This window comes from Lutjanus erythropterus, chromosome 16 (assembly GCF_056507025.1).
Source record: "Lutjanus erythropterus isolate fLutEry1 chromosome 16, fLutEry1.hap2, whole genome shotgun sequence".
NCBI classification, from domain to species: Eukaryota; Metazoa; Chordata; class Actinopteri; order Lutjaniformes; family Lutjanidae; genus Lutjanus; species Lutjanus erythropterus.
The window spans coordinates 5,661,384-5,685,372 of NC_139332.1; the positions used below are offsets into that span (position 1 = coordinate 5,661,384).

The 23,989-nt window shown below is 41.2% G+C and overlaps 1 protein-coding gene across 1 annotated transcript in view; it reads left to right on the forward strand.

Annotated features, from left to right (window-relative positions):
- The window catches only part of foxo6b (forkhead box O6 b), a 64,314-nt gene extending 40,652 nt beyond the window's left edge, over positions 1-23,662 (forward strand). Inside the window, exon 2 of the mRNA XM_084739095.1 lies at positions 21,009-23,662. Coding sequence (XP_084595221.1) covers positions 21,009-22,736 — 1,728 coding nt within the window. The 3' untranslated portion in view covers positions 22,737-23,662. The remainder of the gene's footprint in view (positions 1-21,008) is intronic.
- Positions 23,663-23,989: the final 327 nt, after the last annotated feature.

The window sequence follows — 23,989 nt, forward strand, 5'->3', positions numbered from 1 at the left end:
AGTAACTTAGCAAGGATATTGAAGACCGTAACATCAGGAAAAGCCCTCAAATTTTTAATGCAGACTACTTTAGCGTCATAATTACTGTAGCTTCTTTCAAACTTCAAAATTTGCAGAACAAAATCTATTGCCCCTTATTTCCTATAGTATTGTTGCTAGATCAATAGCCATCCATCCATAAGCATATTTTTATCTGCATTTTGAAGTAATCCATCAGAAAATGTTGATGGAAACAGCAAAATTTGAAAAAAAAAAAAAAAAAATTGTGAAAAGTTTTTACGCATGTTTAAGATGGTTACTTTTTCAAAAAAAGGTGAATGCATTTAAATGGAGATGGAAACATGTTTTCCGAATAAGTTCTGAGGTAATAAACATTTAACTGACATGACTAAACACATCAATGATCGCTCCACGCAGTTCTGATGGACCCTTTCTCACTTTAGTACAGGAAACAAACAGAAATGTCATATTTTCATCCTGTTTTCTACATTGTTCTTCAACATTTGAAGTTGGACTGGTGCATTTTAATTGAAGTTTGCATGTTGCCACCTCCTCTTCTTCAATGACATGATGGTTTTCTGATAGGAGAATCAGTGCCAACTACTGCTTATCTTGATGAACCAACTCCTAATGGATGGAAACAAGCATCCACTCGCAATTTCTTTTGCCAGTGTACACTAACTGCTCCTACACTACCTCAGTTTCTTCATATACTGAAAATTACCAGACGGACGGATATGTCACGATAGGTTAGGACAAAACAGAAATACAATTCCCCTTCCTCTCAAACAGAAACCAGCCAACGTGAACGGAGTGTCATTCTGAATGAACAAAGTAAAGCAAAATGGCAATTCAATCTGACTAACAGGGTAGTGATTTTCCCTGCTGAAGCAGTGAATACTAGTTGGTAGTTTGATACTTTAATCAAGCAGCAGTTTGGGAGCAAAGGTACCCAAGCTTTGAATATTCAACAATAGCGTCCCTTTTTTTTTGAAACACTAATGAATATTCAATACAAAGTGTTGAATACTCATGGTCATGATTGTGGCTTTTCAGTGCCTCTTTGGATTAAATCAAGCTAACCTATAATAGAGGTACAGGGACTTTAAGAAAAGTTGATCACCTCTTTTTTTCAGGAGTCTGTTATTCATTCAAGGCTACAGCGTTCTGTTTGGATACTCTCTAAGTTATGGATGAAAAGCCAAAGGTTGAACTCATTATTTGAACATAAGAGATAGTTGTTATTCTGATAACGAGTTGTGTGGCAGTGTCTGCTGTTTGTGAGTATGTTCCCATCTTTCCAATTCCTCAAGTCAATCTAGCCTTTGTTTCTTTTTATTAATGTGACATTAATAAAAAAGAAACAGCCTGTGTTCCTGCCAGTGTATCAGCTTTTGACTGTGGATCAGTGCATTTGTTGGAGGTGTCGCACAGCCTCGGTGTGTGGATGGATGTGACAGCTGAGTGCTGAGGTGGGTGGTGCTCTCCTGAGACCCGATGGCAGGTGTGATCAGGCCTGTTTCTCAGCTTCTCCTTTGGCTCCCATAGGTGTCACGATGCTCCACCTGGCGTGTGAAAGCTCCCAGGGGAGGGATAGAAATCACAGCCGTGGAGGTGGACTCCTTTTATGAGTGTGAGTCAAAGGTGGAGGTGACAAACTACATTTATTCTTGTAAAGTGTAATTGAAGGGCATTTTTCTGTATTTGCACAGTTTTTAAGGTTTATTAAGCATCAAAGCTAAGCACCAGGAACTGGCTACATCAAATCTACACATCATGTAGAGAGAAAAGTAGCCAAAAAAGTCATTAGTCAGATAAAGAATGTGTGGAAATTGTCCTTGGGGTCCTTTGTTTTTTAGCAGTTAGCAAATTAGCCAGACGACAAGCTGGTCTTTTTTGTTTGATAGTTTTTTGTCTTGTGAAATAGTCTAATAGCTAAAACCAAAAGAACTTAAGTAAACTAGAGAAGGTCATTTCTGAGGAAATTGCGGTGTGAATGCTGGATGACAACAAATTGCATTGCTGGCTTTCAAACTTGATTAAGTCAATAATTGGTGAAAGAAGAGGAACATTTTTTGGTTTGTTGAAGAGCTGAGGCTAAACAGAATTGTTGACTTATTTACACAGGAGAACTTAAGTAAACAAAGGGGAGAAACATTTTCTACAAGCTGGAATAGAAATATAATTCTCAGAGCTCTTAGAATTTGCCCTTGGGTTCCTTTGTTTTTAGATATCAAAGTAGTTTGCAGGGGGTAAAATCTAGAAACTAGCCAAGTCTTGCTTGTTTGTGAGCATTTTGCCTTTAGTAGTTTAGAGCTAAAACCAGAAGAACTTAGGTAAACTAGAGAAGGCAATTTCTGAATAAACTTTAGTGTGAATGCTGTTGAAAAACTGCATTACTGGCTTTAAAATTTGAATAACAGATTAATAAATGTTATGTTAATGTAAATTAATAAAGATTTCGTGACAAGCAGATGCTGAACAGAATTGCTGGCTTTGATTTGTATGAAGTTTAGTTTAGTTTAGTTTATTTGCACATTATATATATATATATATATATATATATATATATATATATATATATATATATATATATATACAAAGACAAAAAAAATAACAAAAGATTAAAACATTGTGCAGGAGAGGTTGGAAGCCAAAAAGGCTTATAAAGATACCTCCCCTATATAATTAACATTGACAACTTCAAGGTGTCAAGACTAAATAGATATAAAACTGATATACAGAAATGAAAGTATACACGGTGCGATGCATTAACAAAAAAACAAACAAACATAAAAACAAAACAGAAGAATAACTTAAGCTATCAAAGTAGTTCATGAGGCTAGAAGCTAACAAACTAGCTAGACAACAAGCTAGTCTTGCTTGTTTGCTAGCTTTTTGCCTTGTGTAGTAGTTTGAAAGCTAAAAACAAAGACCAGAAAACAAAGAGGTGAACATTGTCAGTTTCTAAAAGCTGAAAGAGTTGTGTTGTTCTTAACACGGTTGATAACATTCTGTAATAACATTGTTTTATATTGCTTGGGGACAACAGAGGGAACTGTTGGTTAATCCTCTGGTTCATTTGGCAGCTAGTTTGCCGATTTTACCAAAGAAGGGCTGAAAGTACAAAGCAGAGAGGCTTCACATGAACAAAAATTAAAAAGACAAGACTTTTATTGTTTTTATTCATAAAAGCCCTTCCCAAAAACCACTACAAAGTGAAAAGAGTTCACTGTATGACACAAAAGAATGTTTTTTTAAGATACTCTGTCCTGTTTATTAAAAAGAAGAAACAAAAGAGCACATTTTACTGTATTTTTACCCCAGGAAGTTGACTACTACAGCACTTGATTAAAATTTAAGCAAAGTCCTCGAGCAGGACATAGTAGTTCCTTTCCCCCCCCGGTGTTCGTGATGTAAGAAAGGCCAACAGGAAGGAAGCACCACTCGTGGCCACTCCGGGTCCATCACTCTTTACAGAGCTGGCCGTGGCCTGAGGACCGGGCATCTCTGGCACGCAGGGAGGATTTTCCGATCCCCTGCCCCGCTTTCAGATGCTCGTTAATCTGCCGGCTCTATTTTTATCTGCCCTCTCCTCCCGCCCCCGGGCTCTCCGCCTTCACTCGGCTCCTTATGTCCATTCGCCGAGGGAGAGGCTGCCTCGGCAGGCCGGCAGCTCCAATTAGAGGCCTCTCTGCTGGGGATTGGGCTTGCTGTCCGCCTCTGGCCCCTCAGGCTCTCTTCCCGTCTACCTTTCTCAGGTTAGCCCCAGACGACGCCTCGCTCCCTGCCTCTCTCTCTCCACCCGTCCTCTCCCTCCCTGTCTGCCTTGTTTCTCTGTCTTTCCCCCCAGAGCTTGCGGAGCTCCGCAGGGAGTAAGAGGGAGTGAAAGGCCTTCTGTCGCCTGAGGGCCGGCTCTAGTCCCTCTGCTGTACTTTGAGGAGAAGCTAACTGGTGCACCTTTCAGGAGGCAGCGTCAGTACAACTGCTGGAGACACTAACTCTGATCGTATTGTCACAGCTACTGCGAGAGTACAACTGAAACTGCTGCAAGTGCTGTAAACACTATTATTCATCCTCCACACAGAGGAACAGACGGTTCTTGTTATTGGATGAGTTCTGTATTCAGTTCATCATGACTCAAAGAACCTGCCGATTACAAAGATCTTTACAAATGTAGTTCCGGTTTCAAATCCCACACGGAGAAGAAAAAACTTCCCATTGCCTTCAAAAGAATATATTAATGTTTTGTATGCATTAAATATCTTATATGTCTTAGATGCCTCTTAGATGTCTTTTTCTTATACAACTTACTGATAAAGTACATTTGTACGATTGTTATAAAGACATGTTTTTATATACAAATATATCATTATATATGTTTTTAATTTAGTTTTATATCTTTTTATTAGTATATTTATGTGAAATTTAACATGTCTGCTGAGTCTTCTGAAGTTTTTTTTTTTTTTTGCAATACTTGCAAGATTTCAGTTTCACTAACTGTTCCCCAACTCAAGTCTGATATTACACATTATGTAACAACATATCAACTGTGATATTGCAATTTTTTAAAAAAGTCTCAATACTGTGTTGATATCTACGAACATTATTCCAGCATAAAGATGCTGTCAATTTTTTGCACATTCTTCAGTCATGACTAGCTACTTCTTTGGCTGTACATTTTTTATTTATTATTTCATGGGGGTGTCATGATTCTCCAAATCCACAATTCAAATTGACTTTCAATTTCAAGGTCACAATTTTATTCTGTTTTTCATTTTAAACTTTTGGGGCCAATGTTGATGATACTGAAGAGAAAAGATCCAATACTGATATACTGGCCAACATTGCAATGATCCCCTAAAATGTGATATCCAACACAAAGATACATAATGGAGGCAGGATATATAACAGTTTTTTAAAAAAACAACAACTTTATTGTCCAAAATAACATCAGGTCACTGAAACAGTAAATGTTTACATTCTATATATAAGTATAAATAAAAAAAAAAAAAAAAAAAAAAAAAGAAACTAGAAAAGAAACATCAAAAATACATAAAATGTAAACCAATCTCCACCATTTTTCATCAAAAAAAGGTTTTTCATATAAGTCAATACCAATATAAGCCATTAGAGCTATGATAGGTCAATACTGGCCAATAATATCAGCTGGATGACAAATGTATCTGTCTAGTTCATAGGATAAATGTCTAAAGAGACATTTTTTAATGCTACAGTCAGAAAAACACATTACAAATTCAGTTACTATTATTTCTATTAAGTTATGTTTCAGTATTTGCAGTGTCCCACCCTGTATTGGTCAGGATGTTTCATCAGCAGCAGCAGAAGTGTGACAGCACATCTTTATTGTAGCCGATCGCTCTGTGCTGTTATACACAGCTGAGTTATTGTATTTCTTGAGTGTTCCTGCATTCCTCAGGATGCTCTGACCTATTATTTTCCCGCAATCCGCCGAAAGAATAGCATCTTTTTTCCCAGCTTAGCCCCCATTCGCACTCCGCATGCTCACACCTTCTCCAACCCCATTAATCCCTCAGCCTCCCACTTCTTTATTTCCCTTCAAAGAGACAAGCGCTGCCCGTGACATCAGTCACAGGAAGTGAATCTTTAGCGTTGACTAATTTCCATCGATTGCCTCCAGACAGGCTTAGCAGACGAGACCCATTCCCACACAGAGCCTGGCTGCTCTCATTTAAGTCTCCCCGCCTGCAGAAAACGCTCCACAATGAACGCAGTCAGCGCTTTTATCTTCTCCCCCACTCCTGCTTATTATCAAATAAATGCGCGGCATAGAGAGATACCCATTGACAGGACCGTGCATAATGACTCCTGGCTGTGTGAAATGGATTAATAAATAATGGTTGAGCAAGGGGAGAAAACGGCTTTGCCTAGTCCCACTACTTCTCAACAAGGCGGCGTACAACAATCCCCACAACACTCGGCTGGATTGTGCTGGACCACGTCTAATGGAGCGCTGCACGGAATTTAAAACACAACCCTCGTCCTGAATGCGCCGTGGAATGCGTCATAAATTAGAGGTGGGCTCCTTAAAATGTGAAGCAGAAAGCACTATAAAATCCACTACATGATGTTCTACTGAATCCTCTAAAGAACCCCCTCCAAGAGACTCCTCTCCTGCGAGGATAGAGAGGTAAAAGCAGCCTATAAAAATGTCCAGGAGCAGAACTCCTCTGCAACCTGTTCCCCCGTCTCGCTGCTGCTGACAGAGCTGCAGCAGAAGGTAAATCAGTTTCCTTTTTGCCTCTGCTTTCACGCTCTCATGAGTATACCGGCGGTTCAAACACACACATCCTGCAGCTTCCATGTGCAAACTCAATCGAACAGGCGCACAGTGGAGCCGGCGAGCACCAGAGGCCTTCTTGTTTTTAACAAAGCATCCCCATCCATCCCCTGTCAGTGACATATTGCTTCATTAACACTCTTGGCTTTGTGTATATTGACAGCTTTTTCAAAATGGCAGAGAGTAAAAGTGCTCCTGCCGCCCGCCCTGCACCAAAGGGGCTTAAACAGACTATAAAACCCAAACTGAGTGCGCGATAGTGAAGTGTGCTCTGACTGCCACTGTACCCCCGTGCCAAAGTAATAAGTCTGTCTGAGACACGGGGTGAAAAGGTCTCAATCTCCTTAACGCTAGATTAAGGAGCAGCTTGATCAAGGCGTCTTAAGTGCTTCATTTTGGAATCAGGATCAATAGCCACTAAGAAGAATTGAGCTCGGAGCTTCGGTAGGTAGAGCTGATTGAATAGAGGCTAATGACTTCTCAGAAGCCCCTCACACCAGAGGAACGGCTCCTACTGTAGATCCTGCTTGTTTTTATTTTACATATTTAATTTACATGCCTTTGAATCATGCACTCTTAGAAATAAGCTTTTCAAAAAGGTTGTTTCTGAAGGGCTGATGTTCTACCCAAAACCATGTGCTTCTGGAGAAAAAAGGGGTCCGTCATGGGTTCTTTGTAAGACTGAATGTTCCATTAATTAAAAATAAAGGTAGGTTCTAGATAAACCTTTAGAAATACAAGGATTCTCGGTAGCAGTCCTTAGTTGGGTTCTAGTCTTTGGGATATAAAAGAGTTCTCATCAGAACACGCTGGGTAGGTTTAGATAAATCTTTGGAATAGAAAAGGGTTCTTGTCAGAGTATTCTGGGTGGAATGTAGATGAAACTTCTGGAATATAGAAGGGGAAAGGTTTTTTGGTGTCCCTGGGTTGAGTTCTTGAGAAAACCTAGAGTCTAAAAGGGTTCTCAGTAGAACACACTGTGTTGGTTCTCGATAAAACATTTGGAATGTTTTCTGTTACAGAAATGCTCAGATCAGTTCAAAATCAGAGAGGCCTCTGGGTGGAACTATGACACTAGAAAAGTTCACGGTAGAACCTCTCATTTTGGGTTTTATGGGGAACTTTTCACAACCTTTGGAATATAACTTTTTTAATATACTCAGTAGAACCCTCTGGGTAGATTCTCAATAAAACATTTAGAATATAAAAGGGTTCTTGGTAGAGCGGCCTGGAAGGTTTCCTGTTTGCACCCAGAAGGTGGAAAGGTTCTTGACAGAACCCCCAGAGCTGGGCCCTTTTCCAAATAAGCCAAATAATCTCTGGTTCTTAAACTGGTTCCATTCAGGACTGCATCAGTTTTGAGGGGGACCAGCAATCAAGGGGGCCATTTTGGTTCTCAAGGAAAACCTGCTATTTTTTTGGTTCCAGCTGAGAACTAAACAAGTTTATTTTTGGCGGAACTGCTCAGAACAGTTCAAAATTAGGTCCATGAACTGGAATGGGGTCATTCCATGTTGGTGGAAAGGGCCAAAGAGAGGGTTGGGGTTGGAACCATAACACCATAGAAAGCCTCTCATAGGGGGTTTTGTGATAGACCTTTCACAAATGGTTGTATGTATTATCCTTTATGTTGGGTTCTAGTTAGAACTCTCCTACAGTACCCTATGGGGAACCCTTATGTCTAAGAGTGTATAGAAAAGATTATTCACTGAGCTCTCCTTGTCATTAAAGTAGCAGAGTCTTGTGTTAGCTTTTAAAAGCTAACACGCAGTGAAAAACATGTTTTCTACCAGAGCGGCGACAACAGAATGGTGTGACGTAGCGACCAGGGGGTCAATCCGGACGTATTTTGAAGACCCGTGAAAAACCTGTTCTTGTTTTTCTTGGCTCCCAATAACTGCCCGACCAATTACGTCCATCAACGCCGCGCCCAGCCTCAATCGCCATGATCCGACCAATCCCCACCCTGTCTCTGTGGTTTCAGGGTGAAACCCAGCTGAGGAGTGCCCAGAATTAACCAGGATTAGCCTTGGATTGTCGGGGATTACTCAGGCTGGAGAGGGATTAAGTATGATTGCCAGTTTGGGGTGGGGGGGAGTGTGATTCGTGTACGTGCATTCAGTCTGCGTGCACGTGCACGTTGAGGTGAACATGTGTCAAGTTGTGAAACATATATGATGGCATTTGTTGGCATGTGTACGAACTGGAAAAGTCCAAAAAGCATTTAATGTCCTTTGATTTTGTCATGTTTAACAGTCTGAAAAGAGGAGTGGAAAAGTCTGGGAACTATTTTTCCCTCTGTGATATGACAAAGTCCAGCACACAGATATATTCTGATATTAGCTGTTGTGTAGAATTAATATAGGAGGCTTTCTGTGCTCAGACACAAAGCTCCGTTGAGAGAATTGCCAGTAACAGAGAGACAACAAGAGGAAAAAAGGGTGCAAAGGGTTACATCATTCTCGTTGCTATGCAACACAAACTGGATAATTTGCAATAGATGTAATTAGCGTTAGCTACCTAACCCAGAATAAAAAAGGGACAAGGGGGTTGAAAATAATAATAATCAAGAAAATTAGCCATTGCTCTGTTATTGCAGTTCTGAAATGGAGGATGTGGGCACACGGCGTCGTGCTGGAGAGAACACGCTGTTTCTGACCGTTTAAAAGGCTGTTTGGTCTCAATAAAATGCAGGGACGGGGTGGACAAAATAACAGCAACTCACAGTGTAATGTAATCTGTAACCATAGAGGGGACTCAGCCTTTATCAGGCTGGCTCAGTCTGACAGTTTGAAGAGATGCATTTTGGACTGGACTGAATTCTGCTGTACAGATTTTCCTGTTATTCTGTCCATCCTGTATGTTCAGTTTGTAATGACAAGAGGAGCAGGATAAAGGGACACTACACCAATTACACACATGAAATTTGATATACTCATCTTAGACAGTAATATTCAGACTGTGAAAACAGTTGTATACTTAATTTAGTCTATAAAATGTCAGGGAAAAAAGAAAGAAATGCTCCTCACAATTTCACAGAGCCCAAAGTGACGTCTTCAAATTGTTTCTTTTGTCCAACAAACAGTCCAAAACTCCAAAACCCAAAGACTCTTCATTTACTGTCATAAATGACAAAGAAAAGCAGCAAATCCTCACATTTAAGAAGCTGGAACCCACAAATGTTGCTTGAAAATGACTAAAATGATTGATTGATTATCAAAACAGTTGGGAACTGTTTCAGCTGTACTTATGCAGCTCTGGAGGAAGCCTTCAAAGTCTAAAAAATAACCCTGATAATGTTATCAGGGTCTAATGAAAGATACTGTTGAGCTGCATTATGGGACATACAGTTAAGTGTTTTCGGAGCTTGACAGCGGACTAAAATTCAAGATATCCCACCCCGTTACTTCGAATTTGACCATTTTTAATTAAAAATCTGTCTCCTGTGAGTCGCCCAAACTTCATAGAAGTTCAATACTAAATTGCTGGAGGGCCCCTTAAAAGTACAACTCTAAAAACAAAACCTTAAAAGGAGGAGGCATGTGAGAGTAACCTCCAAATCCCTTTGACTTAGGGCTGGAACTAACGATCCACCTGTCGATCATTTTCTTAACTCATAAAATGTCTAAAAATGGTGAAAATGCTGATCACTCTTTTCCCAAAGTGCTGTGTTTGTTTACTGCCACAGAGGAGTGAAGAAACCAGCAAATATTCACATCTGAAAATCTGAAATCAGAGAATTTGGACATTTTTCTTGAAAAAAAAAAAAATTGATTGTCAAAATAGTTACTTAATTTAATAGTTGACCAATAATTGTTGCAAATCTACTTTAAATTAGAGCAGAAACTTTCAATCCTATCACATGGGTATTTTCATTAGATTTTCAAAATAAAGGCACAAAAACTATTTGGGTAGGTTTAGGAAAAGATCATGGCTTGGCTTAAAATGAGTATGTTACGTAAGTTCACTTATCTAACGTATTCCACATAAGCTCCTTTATGTACTCATGTAATTTACATATGTGTATTGTGTTATGTTACAGTACCTTACTTTACCTTTCATTACCATTACTTTACGTTATCTTATGCAAGTTAATATGGACGTACGTTACTTTGATTTGGACTATGTTTTTTTTTTTCGAAATCTGTCCTTTTAGAGTTCCCAAATTACGTAAATTGACAACTAATAATTGTTGCAAGTCTACTTTAAACTACAGCAAAAACCTTATCATATCATATGGTTATTTACATTAGATTTTCAAAATAAAGACACAAAAACTGCTTGGGTAGGTTATGGAAAAGATCATGGTTTATGTTAAAATAAATATGATATGTAAGTCCATTTACTTATAACTGTGACTTATCTTATGTTACGTTGCGTTACCTTACCTTACCTTAAGTAAGTTAATATGTACATAATTTGGAATATTGTTTCTTCAAAGTCCCCAAGTTACGCAAGTTGTACCATCAAAGTCAGGTGATGACAACATAAATATTTTATGTACGCACACACAGGTATGTTACATGATATAGATATCCCGGCCTCTCCTCCTTCAGTTTTGACCAGTTTTTTTTTTTTTTTGAACCAGTTGTTACGTAACTTACGCAATGAACGTAACGTCTTGAAAAGGTTTCTTGAGGGACATAACCCTGAGCCCCATGCTTGTTTGACCCATCCATCCACTCCATCTTCTCCAAATGCAGACTTTCTTGCTTTTTATACTACATCACCTGACATTAAAACATATGCTAGAGGAGCACCTTCAGAAATGACGCTGCAGGAGTACCTACAGTGTCATACTTTGCAGCATATGGGCAGTGATCAAGCTGCTATATTTGACGCATTGGGGGTTTGAACAGGCTGATTGAACACACTCTGAGTTTGGTTTGTGCTGTCAGTATTTCCAAGGTCAAGATTGAAGTTTGATGCTCAGTATCCAAATTGTGTTACATGGTTGCATTTAAATGTTGAGCTGTAATTACACAGCATATGATGTAGCTCCCAAACCCAGTCATGAATTGTTGCCTGGTTTGGCATTCTGAAAACGGGAGAAGTGTAAGAATTCTGTGTTTAGACAGATCTGTGTGTCCACGGGCCATTAGCTAACCGCTGGACTGACTATCCCCTGACTCAGTGAAAGCAGCAGTGTGTCAGGGTCAAACCCAGTCACTCTTTATGCATAATATACAGTACAGTAGTGGGGCTGGATACAGTGCAGCGTGTTCCCCGTGGAGGAGGAGGGTGGATGTGAGGACAGATTCAGTCACCGTTCTCTCTGCAACAGTCCATCTCCTCCTGCATTAGTAGAAAGGCAAAGGCTGAGAGCAGAGGGAGCAGGCTTCTCCACTTCAGAATCACTCTTTCTGACAAGTTAATATATACACCGAGGCAGGGATGGGCAGCTACGAGCCACGGAGGGCTGAGAGTCTGCAGGTTTCGTTCCGAGCAAAGACTGTGCTGGAGGATTTCACTGATCAGTTCCCCCTCTGAGGCTGACAGTGTGCTAATCAGAGACGTCTCCTGCCATATAGCCTTTGATTGCAATGATAACCTGGAGACTCTCCGTCTTCGCTTTGCGTGTGATGGTCCAATCCTGCGCCAGAGTCACATTCATACACTGGACCCTGAATCATTAAAGTGATAATCAGGAGTTCCTTTGATTTTTCCTGTTGTCGTCTTGTTGTGCTGTTGACCGTGTTATCACACTCAGTGAGCAAACACTTAAGATGGAACTGTGATGTTTGAAGTGGAAAACTATAGAGGATAACAAGATTCCTTTATTTTAGTTATTAAATTTAGATATCACCCATCCTTAAGAACTGTGACAAATCATGTCCAACCAAAAGAAACCTTTAAAGAATATTAATGGAAACACTCTAATTCCATTTATAGTGAAAACTTTTTTCTTTTTTATGATTTGTATATATGAAATATATGTAATTTATGAAATGCTTTTGTTTGCTTTAATTTTTATTTCTAAATTTGGTCTGTGCCAGAAAACAGCCGTGTCCCAGACAAGAATTTACAACTTTAAAAATATGTTAAAAGCTTTCTTTAACACAGGTATAAAAGTGTGCTATTATAATCAACTTTAAAATCATTTTTGTATGAAAATGAAGTTTTTTCTTAATGAAAAAAAGTTGTGTCCCATTGTCCATCAACTCAGATTTTTAGAAAAACATGAGAACTCTGAGACACTTTAAAAAATAAAATGGCTGCTCAATACGACTATCCTGTTTGTCAGCTTCATAAGATGTCAACTGCAAAGATATAATCACCAGGAGCTTGGTCTGTTAGAAGCTTAACAACCAAAAGTTTTTTTTGTTTTTTTTATTAAACCTTTTTATTTAACCTCCTCAAAATACAATTTTGTCTCATCTCTCAAGAATGAGTGATTTATTTTAGTTCATTTGGTTCGTTTTATCTTTCTCTTGGGCAGAGTTCATGTTTGGTTGTCATTAACCAGTGAGCTTGACTCATTTTAGATAGTTTCTTAATGAGATGGGAGTTTGCAACACTCAGCAACAATGGTTTGGTTGTCTGAGTTTTGGTTCAGTTTTTTCCCTTTTCCCACTCTAGCCACAGTTGCCACAGCATCTTTTTTACCAAAAAGTCACAGTTACACAACAAAATACATTGTTTGAATTGCCCTCGAGCACAATTCAAAACCAAGTGTTCTGTGATCCGGCGCCCTGTTGGCAGGATGACACTGTTTGTGTGGGACTTTCAAAACTGTTACAAATCATAGTTGCAAAAATAAAAGCTTTTTCTGATCTGAAAACATGATGGTTAAGGTTTGGTTAGGTTCAGGCATAAAAATGCTTGGTTAGAGTTAAGGAAAGATCATGGTTTGTGTTAAAATTACTACTTTATTAAGGTTGCGGACTTTTTAATGTCTTGGTTAAAACAATAAAGGCTCGGTTAAAGTTAGATAACGGTTGTTGTCATGGTAAAAAGAAAAACAGTTGACTGTCTGTAGGACGTGACACACACCGACGTCTTCTGTGTCAGTCAAATGACTGGTTGAACTGTCCAACTGTCACCATAATTCCTATGGCCACTTTTTGTCACTACCATAAATAAACAAACATAAACAATAGTGAGGTAATGCTTTCATCGTAGACAGGTCATATCTGCAGTGAATTATAAGTACATTCATAAGAAATTATAATGCATTTATTAGGCCTTATGAAATTACAAATGTCCATAATCATGCATGACAACTTATAACAACGTTTATGAAGTATTACAAGTGGTGGATGTAACGAATGAGGCAACACTCTCTATGAAAGTCAAGTTTATAATGTATTATAAGCACATCTGTAAGACATTATAATGTATTTATAAAGATGTAAACAGCTTACAAATGTTCATAACAATGCAAGACCACTTAAAACAACGTTCATTAAATGTTATAAGTAGTGGACATAATGAATGTGGTAACACTTTCTATGATGGTCATGTTTATAATGCACTATAAGTACATTTATAAGACATTATAATGCTTTTATAAGCCTTTATAAAACTCTATAAGTCTTCATAATAGTGCATAACAACATATAACAAGGTTCTAGGTTATAGGTGGTGGATATAATGAATGAGGTAACACTGTCTATGAATGACATGTCTATATTGCATAATAAGCACATTCATAAGACATTTTAATGCATTTCTATAACTTTATAAAACACTCTAAATGTTTATTATCATGCATGACAACTTATAAAAATCTTTATCATTATTCCATTTTAGAAACTTATTTATAATGTGTTGTTATAACTGGCTAAAGTGGTGGTAGTTATAATAAGCTGTGTGAGCCAGGACTCAGATTCTTCTTTCAAACACTGTTGTTACTTGACATGGAGCTATAAATCATTATGAATGCTGAAAGTATTACACTGTACATTATGTCCACCACTTATAATAACCCTGTTATAAGTTGTCGTGCATAATTATAAACATGTATAACAACTGGAGACAATTTAGCTACAATAAGTTACTGGTAAGATCACAAGAAGAAGGTTATGATTTAGAACATTATTTGTCTTTAATCAAATGTTCTGTTATATTTATATTATTAATATAATATTATAATTCTGTTATGTAGCCTAACCTCATTTATATAAATGGGGTAGACAAAATAATTTAATTTATTTTGTAATATTATTATTTATTGATTTACTGGTGTATTGGACTGATCTGATGATTATTTTCATAAAAAAGTCTCTAAAATGTCAAAAGGAAATTGTAAAAAATGCTCATCACAATTTCCCAGAACCAAAAGCGATGTCTTCAGACTGCATCTTTTGTCAAACCAACAGTACAAAACACAAAGACTCTTCATTTTCTGTCATAAATAACAAAGAAAAGCAGCAAATTCTCCTCTTCAGAAGCTGAAACCAACAAATGTTTCACATTTTTTGCTTTAAAATGACTAAAACGATTAATCAGTTATCAAAATAGGTGTCTTTTTGACTAATCAGTTGATGAACTAATCGTTGCAGCTCTAGTAGGAAGACAAAGAACAAAATAAAGACAAGAAAGGACAAAATAAAAATGTAACAGCCTACTTTTGTCCATACAGTTCTGATGAATATAATTTATGTTACATAATTATTCTCTTGATGAAATGCACACTAGATGTCTATTAAAAGTTCATAACCTAAATTGATTCACGTTCATCAGATTCCACCCACATGACTCTGAATATGTTTTGTTTGGAAACTAGTCTATCAAGTTTAAAGCGATCTGCAGGCCTTTAGCCCTATTCTTCACATGTTTTCATCCAATGTGTTAATGATTAATTAGATTCTTGCTCCCCTTTGTTCAGAAAATGACAATCAGAAATCATGCTTGGGTGTAGAAGCTAACATTAGGTGCTGATGAATTTTCCCTATTAGCAATTTCAGTGCAAAACTGTCAGTGTTGGCTTTGAAAAGATGTCAGTTTAATCTTAATATAAACAGAAGACAATGACGGGAGCTGCCACATTATAGCACTGTACAATACATCAGCAGGTGAAGGAACAGCACGCTGCTGTTGTGGTATAATTGTTGCTCTGGTAGTTGTACTGAAGCTCTCTTTCCCCCCCCTCACACACACACACACACACACACAGACGCACACACACCCGACTGCTAATCACAGCTTGGTACAGGTAGTGAGACGTTGGGACTACTGGTGATTGAGCCTCCCTGGTGGATTGGAAGCAGGAATCTGACAGACTCAGATAAAAGGCTGTTTGGAGTTGCCTGCAGCATCAAACAGCATCAGCCGCCTCCCCTCCTCTCCCCCCGCTCTCCTTCCCACCATCACCTCCCCTCCTCTTCATTTCTCCCCTCTTTTGGTTTACTCTGTTGCCATGGCTACGCCCAGCCGGAGCCGTCATGTTGCGGAGGAACCTGTCAGGGTGCCGCTCTCAGATCACCTGATGCGGGTCGCCTCCACCGGCGGCCTCTTTCACACGGCGTCATCGTTCAATTTGGCTTTGATAAAGTCGGCGCTCCGCGGCGCGCGGCGGCTGAGTCGGCCCATTTCGTCGCCGAGCGTTGAGCTTGTGCAATTTTACCGACCTGGTGTTTTGGAGAGGACCCCTCTGAACAGCAGAGAAAAAAAGACATAAATACATCTCTCCTATCCAATTTCCATGTCTGTGAAGAGTGTAGTCAAAGCAGCGTGATTTGAGTGGAGGATGGGGCCAAATTACCTGTTCGGAGTCATGCTGAGGGGATGGGTGTGCCTGGAGGGGGCTTTGCTACACTTAGAAATAAGGGTTCAAAAAGGGTTTTTCTACTAAGGCTCTACCCACAACCATTTGCTTTTGAAGACCCTTTTTTGAAATGAGGGTTCTTTGTAAGACTAGTGGTTCCATTAAGAACCCTTTTCATCCAAACCCCTTTTGGAAGAAAGAGGTCTTCAAGAATTGTTGAAAGCATGGCTCTTAAAAGATGTTTTCTCAATTTAAAAAGTGGGTTCTCAGTTGAAATCCCTGCATGTGTTCTAAGTGAAACCATTGAAATATAAAGGGGTTTGCAGTAGAACCCACAGGATCGGTCCTAGATGTAACCCTTGGAATGTAAAAGAGTTCTCGGTAGAACCCCCGCGGATGGGTTCTAAATGAAACCCTTGAAATATAAAGGGGGTCTTTTCAGTAGAACCTGTGGCTGGATTCTAGATGAAACCATTGTAATATTAATGACTTCTTGGTAGAACCCCCTAAGTTGGTTCTAAATGAAACCCCTGTAATATAAAAGGTTTCTTGTTAGAACTCCCTCGGTGGGTTCTAGACGAAGCCCTTTTCGATATCTCTGTAGAACTCTTTTCAAGGGAGTTCAACATGAATCCCTCGGACTATAAAAATGTTCCCAGTAGAAACCCCTGGGTGGATTGTAAATGAAACCCCAGGACTTTAAAAGGTGTCTCTGCAGAACCCCCTTGGTGGGTTCCAAATAAAACCCCTGGAATAAAAAAGTTTTCTTGGTGGAACCTTTTGGGGTGGGGTTCACATGAAGCCTTTGAATATAAAGAGTTCTTGGTAGGACTCCCTTCTCTATGAAACCCTTAGAATGTAAAAAGGTTCTTAGTAGACCCTCTTGGGTGGGTTCTTGTTACCTTTAGAAGGTGATAAGGTTTTGGATGGCACAACGGTGGAGGGTTTAGAACCATTTCCCTATAGAAAGGAAAGGTCTTTTTCCACCAAATGATCTCTGGTTCCTGAAATGTTCTGTTGAAGATTCTTGGAATCTTGGTGCGATCTAGTGAACCAATCCATGTTACCACCAGTTTTGAGTGGAACCATTGTAATCTTTTGCACAGTGCACAACAACCTGTAGAATATGATACGTCCACGTTGGTTCCCAAGGAAAACCTGCTATATTTTGGTTCCAGCTGAGAACCAACTTTTCTGGTTCTGAAGCAGTTTATATTTGGTGGAAATGCTCCAAACAGTTTAAAGTTAGGTACTTGAACCAGAACTGGCCTGTCACAGGGCATTCTGGGTGGACCTTCCACAGATGTAATCTTGGGTTCTAGGTTGGACTGTCTACAAAGGTTCTAAGTAGAGCCCCAATAAAAGGTTTTACCAGAAACCAAAAGTGTTTTTCCTTGGGGTACAAGCCAAAGAGCCCTATATGGTTCTAGTTAGCACCTGTATTTCTCAGAGAGTACATGAATGAGAATAGTAGTAGGAAAGGAGACTGATTTGAAGCCCACTTAGAGCTGAATTCCCCGTGTAAACATTTTGCGAGCAACATATTACCTGCTGTTCTGGCTGCTGTGCTTTTCATAATACCCTCCGAACAACAAAGAGCCGTCACCTCTTTCAGCTGGTTGTCCAGTCCGCAGCCATGTGGCTCTGTATGCTGCCAGAGTATGGAGGGAGTTTGGGGGGGGGGCTACATATGCTGACTGTATGGATCGCACTGAAGGGTGAAATGTAAGCTGGCCCCCCGTCGAGCACAGATTTGCATCTCCTGCTGTTTGTTTCCGATATTTGCTCGCCTTTCAGTGTGAATGAATGAATGAAAGAGGGGTGGAGAAACGAAGGGGGAGAGGATGGGAGTTGTGTAAGGTGATGAGAGGATGGATGTGGAGAGAGGGAGAGAATGAGCAATGTCGTGATCAAGAGACGCTGGGACACAGAGAGGGAGATGAATGGGGCTGAGAGCAGGAAAATTGGACAGGAGGCGGGGAGTGAATGAAGATAGAGAATGGCTCCAGATATCAGGAGACAGAGATTGTGAGCTATGTGCAGGTAATAAACAAGGCAGAAATAGATAGATATCTCCAGAGAGGAAAAAGAAAAGTGTGTGATTGCACGAATGGGGTAGAGGGTTGAGGTTGGAGGGGGAGGGTTTGTTCCCAGTGTTGTCAGGGTTACTTTTAAAATGTATTCAACTACAGATTACTGAGTACATGCCCTGAAATATAATTTGTAACATATTCTATTAAGTCAAGTCAGTTTGTTATTACAGAAGTTATCTCAAGAAACTTTTCCTATAGAACAGGTCAAACTCTACTCTTTATATTACCTACAGAGACTCAATAGTTCCCACCATGAGCAACACTGGTGAGGAAAAACTCATTTTTAACAAGTGGAACCAGTCCTCATGGTGGGTAGCCACCATGAATATTTAGACTATTAAGTAAGTTAAGTTAATTAACAAATTTGAAATACTTTGGATTACTTTTGGAATACTTAAGAATCGTCATTGTTAGTCCATTTGTCCTGGTCTCTCTGAATTTAGTTAACACTAGACTTTGGGAATGACCTCACTGGAGAAATCCCTTAACTGTTTACAGCATGTGCATGTCACACATGTCCAAAGAATATAACATGAAGTGTGTATCAAATCAACATATCGTATTTGTGGCTAGTAAGCAAGCTAGCAAGGAAACTAACAAGGAAGTCAAGTCATATTTTACTTATTTAGGCCTATAGCCCAGAATCTTAAATCATAATTTGCCTCAGGGGGCAACAGTCTATACAGCATACAACACCAAATGTCCTTAACGTTAGCATTACTGTTCACTAGCATGACGAAAAGAAACTTAAAGCTAAAATATGTAACATTACTGCATAAAAGAGTCAAAAAACACGAGACCCATTTTACATATTTTGTTGAGTTGAAGAAATACGTGATTTAATCAAGGTAACTGTGTGTTTTCTTGCTAGCCAGTAGTTGCTATAACTTCCAGAAAAACACAGGGAAGTTGGCAAATATTACTAAATGTAATGTGCATAAAACTTTAACATTACCTAATGCGTCATGTCAGATAGCTTCTTTGGCAACGGTGGTTGTTAAATAATGAATACAACTCCCATAAACCGACACTACCTCACAACATCATCAAACTTACATATCGTGTGTTTAAAGTTACTCAAGATGTTTCTTCATATTAGATCTGGAGTCTTTTAATGCAGAAAGCAGTTTGGTTGATGCTAAGTAGGGCTTGCAGTGCGCTGTAATGTTGCAGCCTTCTCAGTTGTGTGTGTAGGTAAAATGTTCTTTATATTTCCAGGCCAAAAACACATTCCTGGCAGTCTCTTGGCTGTGCGTCTCCTGTGGTGTGACGTGTGGCAGGTGTATTGCACAGGCAAAAATTGGAGCACTTTTTAAAAAAATCTGTTTATGACAAATGCATGTGTCCTAATTAGAAGCACATAAAACAACAACAAATAAAGTAATATATTTTTAAAGACAGTCTTGCATTCATATGGTGTCAGAATAATTGGGAAAATAAGTGGAAAATTTATGCTAATGTCTCAAGTCAGAACTCGGACAGTTGGAGGAAATTTTGTTGCATGACTTGCTGACTTGCCTGTTGACGTCATCACGCAAAAACATGGCAGATGAGAGAAAATGTTTGGTCAAAAACTTTTTATTAATTCATGTATCAATCAATGTCTTGCTCATATGTAATTTGTAAAGTTGTTATCCACATACGGTGCCCAAGATTCTTTAGAAATGTTATTTATTAGCATTAACTCTGATCACAAGTCAGGTAACTGACTGTTATCACTTATCTATATTCAGAATATCACCAGTGTAAACTGTATCTGCAATGTTATGCACATACTCATTTTTTTCTATACATAACACTGTTATTTGTATTCTGTTACTCCTCAGCCCTGTTTGTTCCTCCCAAAAGATCAGAAAAAGAAAAGGCAAAAAAGAGGGAAAGAAAGAGAAGGCGGAAAAGCGAAGGGAGGAAAGCTGGAGAGAGTGTGAATAATGACACAAGCAGGAAAGATTTGGATGAACATGCTGTACTTAGACTAACTTGGCCAGCTGAGATGATGTGTATCCCTGCTAAGCTCTCCTTTAGGCAGGCTTAGATCTCATCAACTCACTCCAGGTTGGCACCGGCTTCAAATGCTGCTGCGGAGCTGCTGGATTAACTATACAGCCGTCACTCAGGCACTTAAACAGGGGTCTGGAGAGGCTTATCCTATACACCCCCCCACTCCCCGCTCTCCACACCCACCCACAGCCGCCACATCCGTCCGCCTTCAAAGCTACTCACAGGAAGACTTCATCGTAACGATATCTGCCGTCGTCGCCTACGGCCATGTTAATTGTGCCATGATTTTAAAAGAGGTTAAATGAGCATGTCCCTCTCCTCCTCCCTCCCCTCGTTTACTTCCCCTCTATCTTATTCCAGGCCTGTGTATGAGTGTTTCTTTTTTCATTCTGGTGCGCTTCCAGATCTTCTCCTGCCAAATCACGCCTCCCCTTTCCCTCCCTCCCTCCCTCCCTGTCTCTGGCTGGATCTCAGGCTCTCATATTTGGAGGCCTTGCAATCGATATGGGCTGTCTGTGATTGGGTTGCCTCGCGTGATTCATTTCTGTAACCTTGGTGATGGTTTGATGTGGAGGCTGCACCCATGTCCATATTATGACTCAGTGAGCGCGTGTGGAGAGGAGAGGCTGGTCAGGGGAGGTATCGATTGGTCCTTCACTCTCCCTGCCCTCTTTGCTCTCCCCTCCATCTCCCTCTCTTTCTTTATCCATCTTTTTTCTCGCTCGCCGTGCAGCCTTGATAGTTTGGCCATAATTTGAAATGACTTTGTGTTCTCAAGAAATGATTATTTAACCCTAAATGTTCCCATGGGTGTTAATGTTTATCTCTTCCCTTCTCTCTCCCTTCCTCCCCCTCTCCTTCCCATCTTTTTCTCTCGTTCCAGAATTCGATCAGACACAATCTGTCCCTGCACAGCCGCTTCATCCGGGTGCAAAATGAAGGGACGGGAAAGAGTTCGTGGTGGATGCTGAACCCAGAAGGAGGGAAGATGGGGAAGGGACCTAGACGACGTGCGGCTTCTATAGACAATGGTACCCGTTACCTGAAGACCAAGGGTCGCATTAGCCGCAAGAGAGCAGGCGCCATCGGCCTTGGACGGGGGCAAGTTCAAGGGGCCGGACCCACAATGCAAGGCTCTCCAGAGCATGGCAGTCCAGCAGGGAAAGGGGGTGTGGGCATGGGGGGTGAGGAGTATGACACCTGGACGGACCTCCACTCCCGCACCTCCTCCTCTGCCTCCACACTGAGTGGTTGCCTGTCCCCGATCCTGGCTGAGGCAGAGGCTGACGAACCAGAGGAAGGTGGACTGTCTTGCTCAGCCTCCCCTCGATTGTACCCTAGCCCCACCAGCACCCGCTCCCCGGCCCTGGGAACTGGGGGACACTGCCCCACTGTGGAGCTGCCCCAGCTGACCGACCTGACTGGGGCTATCAGTCTAGATGAGAGTGGATACCCCCAGCCACGGCAAATCAAATGCAACGGTTATCCCTACGTGCCTGGGCCCAAAGCAGAGGGCTCCTACTGTGGGCCCATGTACACACAGCCCTCCATGGGCATGCTCCGGCACCACACTCCCATGGAGACCATCCAGGAGAACAAGCCTGTCAGCTTCCAGCGCCCAATGAGGGGCTACTCAGAGAACAACGCCCTGCAGAGTCTGCTGACTGGAGGTCCCCCCTACTGCAACAAAGACACAGTGCTGGGCCAGGGACGGGAAACACACACACTAATGACACAGGGAACCAATGGTGTTCACAGCCCACACAGCCACAATCAGAACCGCAGCCACAATCATAACCACAATCACAGCCAAGAGCATGCTCACAATCCCAGCCTACACAATGGCCATGGCTCAGTCCATGACCAGAACACAACCCACCATCAGAACCACAATCAGGGTCACAAACACCAAGCCAGCCTCGACTACAGCCACAGCCACAAGCCCCACCCAGCCCACGACTACGCTCCGAGTCACGAGCATGGTCACAGTAACAAAGTAAACGCCAGCCATGATCACAACCCTCGCCCCAACCAGAGTCACATGCACAACCACAACCCCCACAACTCTCACAACCCTATGCACAGCGGGCCTCACCCCCAGGCCCTCTCCCCACGGGTCAGCACTGACATCCTGCAGCCCTACAGCCTCAAGACCTCTAATCACTATGGGCCCCGTCCTCACCTTCCGACATCGCCATCCCTGCCACCCAACCCAGCCAGTGTCATGGACGTTCCGCAGGACCCCTGCCGCCTGGCGTCTGCACCTCACCCCCGTCACCAGCCTTACCCCGGAGCTCACCATCAGGGCATGACCGACTCCTGGCATGGGTACTACCACAATAACCACCAGCCAGGGAATGCTGGTTACCAGGGGCAACAGCACAACTCCCACATTAGAATGGCCAGCAACCTGGAGATGGAGAACGTCTCTAATGGCCTGGACTGTGATGTAGACTCCATCCTGCTCAGTGACTTTATGGACACAGAGAACATGGACTTCAACTTTGACGGCTCTCTGTCCCAAGGCGTGGGCATGGGGATGGGCATGAGCTTGGGGGCCTTTGCTTGCCCTCCACCAGCACACAGCAACCAGAGCTGGGTGCCAGGGTGAACCCAGGCCCTGGGGTTTGGATAGACACATGACCGGAAAGCTCACCCACTGGGCCAGGCTGCTGGTGGGCTGTACCCTTGGACTGACTGACTGTGATTCTGTTCCTCTGAGACTGTAGAACAAAATACGTATTGTCATTTTGTTTCCTGGGGACTCCCTACACACCCCACAACCTACTCCCCCCACCCTGTTTATAAAGCCTTCTGTCTCCATATTGAACCTGCCCCCGATGAGCCCAGCCCTAAAGCCCCCCTTGTTCATGCCCTTCAGTTTTTTTAAATTGTTTTGTGTTTTTATGGTCTCCTCCCAATCTCGTCCTGCCTGTTCTAAGCTCTCAAGCACTTTACATCCATCCTTTCCATACAGATGCAGTAACACAAAGACCAGGCAAAGTCATGTTGTGTGTTGGCTTAAGTTTAATGTATGCAATCCACTTTACAGTATTATCTGCTCCTAGAAAGGAGGTGTTGTTTTTGACTTTAGAACATGATCAAACAGCTGCATAAATATCTTTCAATGTAGAGGTGCTCTCAGATTGGGGGTTAAAAGGCAGGGGGAAGCTTTGAGGTTTAAGGATAAATAAAAAAGGAGGTTTTTGGAAGAAGAAGGGGGAATAAGAACTGAAGGGATGGAGGGATAGAATGGAAGGCAACTCCAGGGTCAGTGTGACTTCTCTCCCTGGTGGACAGTAGTCTCGCGATACCGGACAATTGGAGATCTCACCACCTACTGATTGTCAGGGGATTTCTAAATGCAAGGTAGTAAGCAAGCATGGCCGCTAACAAACCTATGCCCCTTACACTTTTTCAAGGACACACCTCACCAGAAATTATACTCTGCCCCCATTCTCCCCTGTGGTAAGCACATATTGTTGTCATCTTTTTGGACAGTAGTCTTGTGATACTAGACAATTGGAGATCTCACCACCTTCCTGGGGATTTCTAAATGCAAGGTGGTTGCTTTAATTGGGGTAAGAATTGTCACATTATAAAACATAACTAGTTAAAAAAAATGCGTACAAATCTTGCATAGTGCAAATCCCTTCTAGGCATGACCAACTTTGGATTGGTTCAGCAACAGAGGGTTTTTGTAAAACTCTAATTGTTTCTGGCCAATTTTAGCAACGAAAGCTGGGAGATTGTTCTCAGCCTCTAATGAGCCAATTGTTTTGAGTGGACAGTGGCATTTGGGTGGACATTGGTGTTTCCTGTTCTGTTCAGTGCAGAAGGGCAGTCATCCATCAGGCAACCATC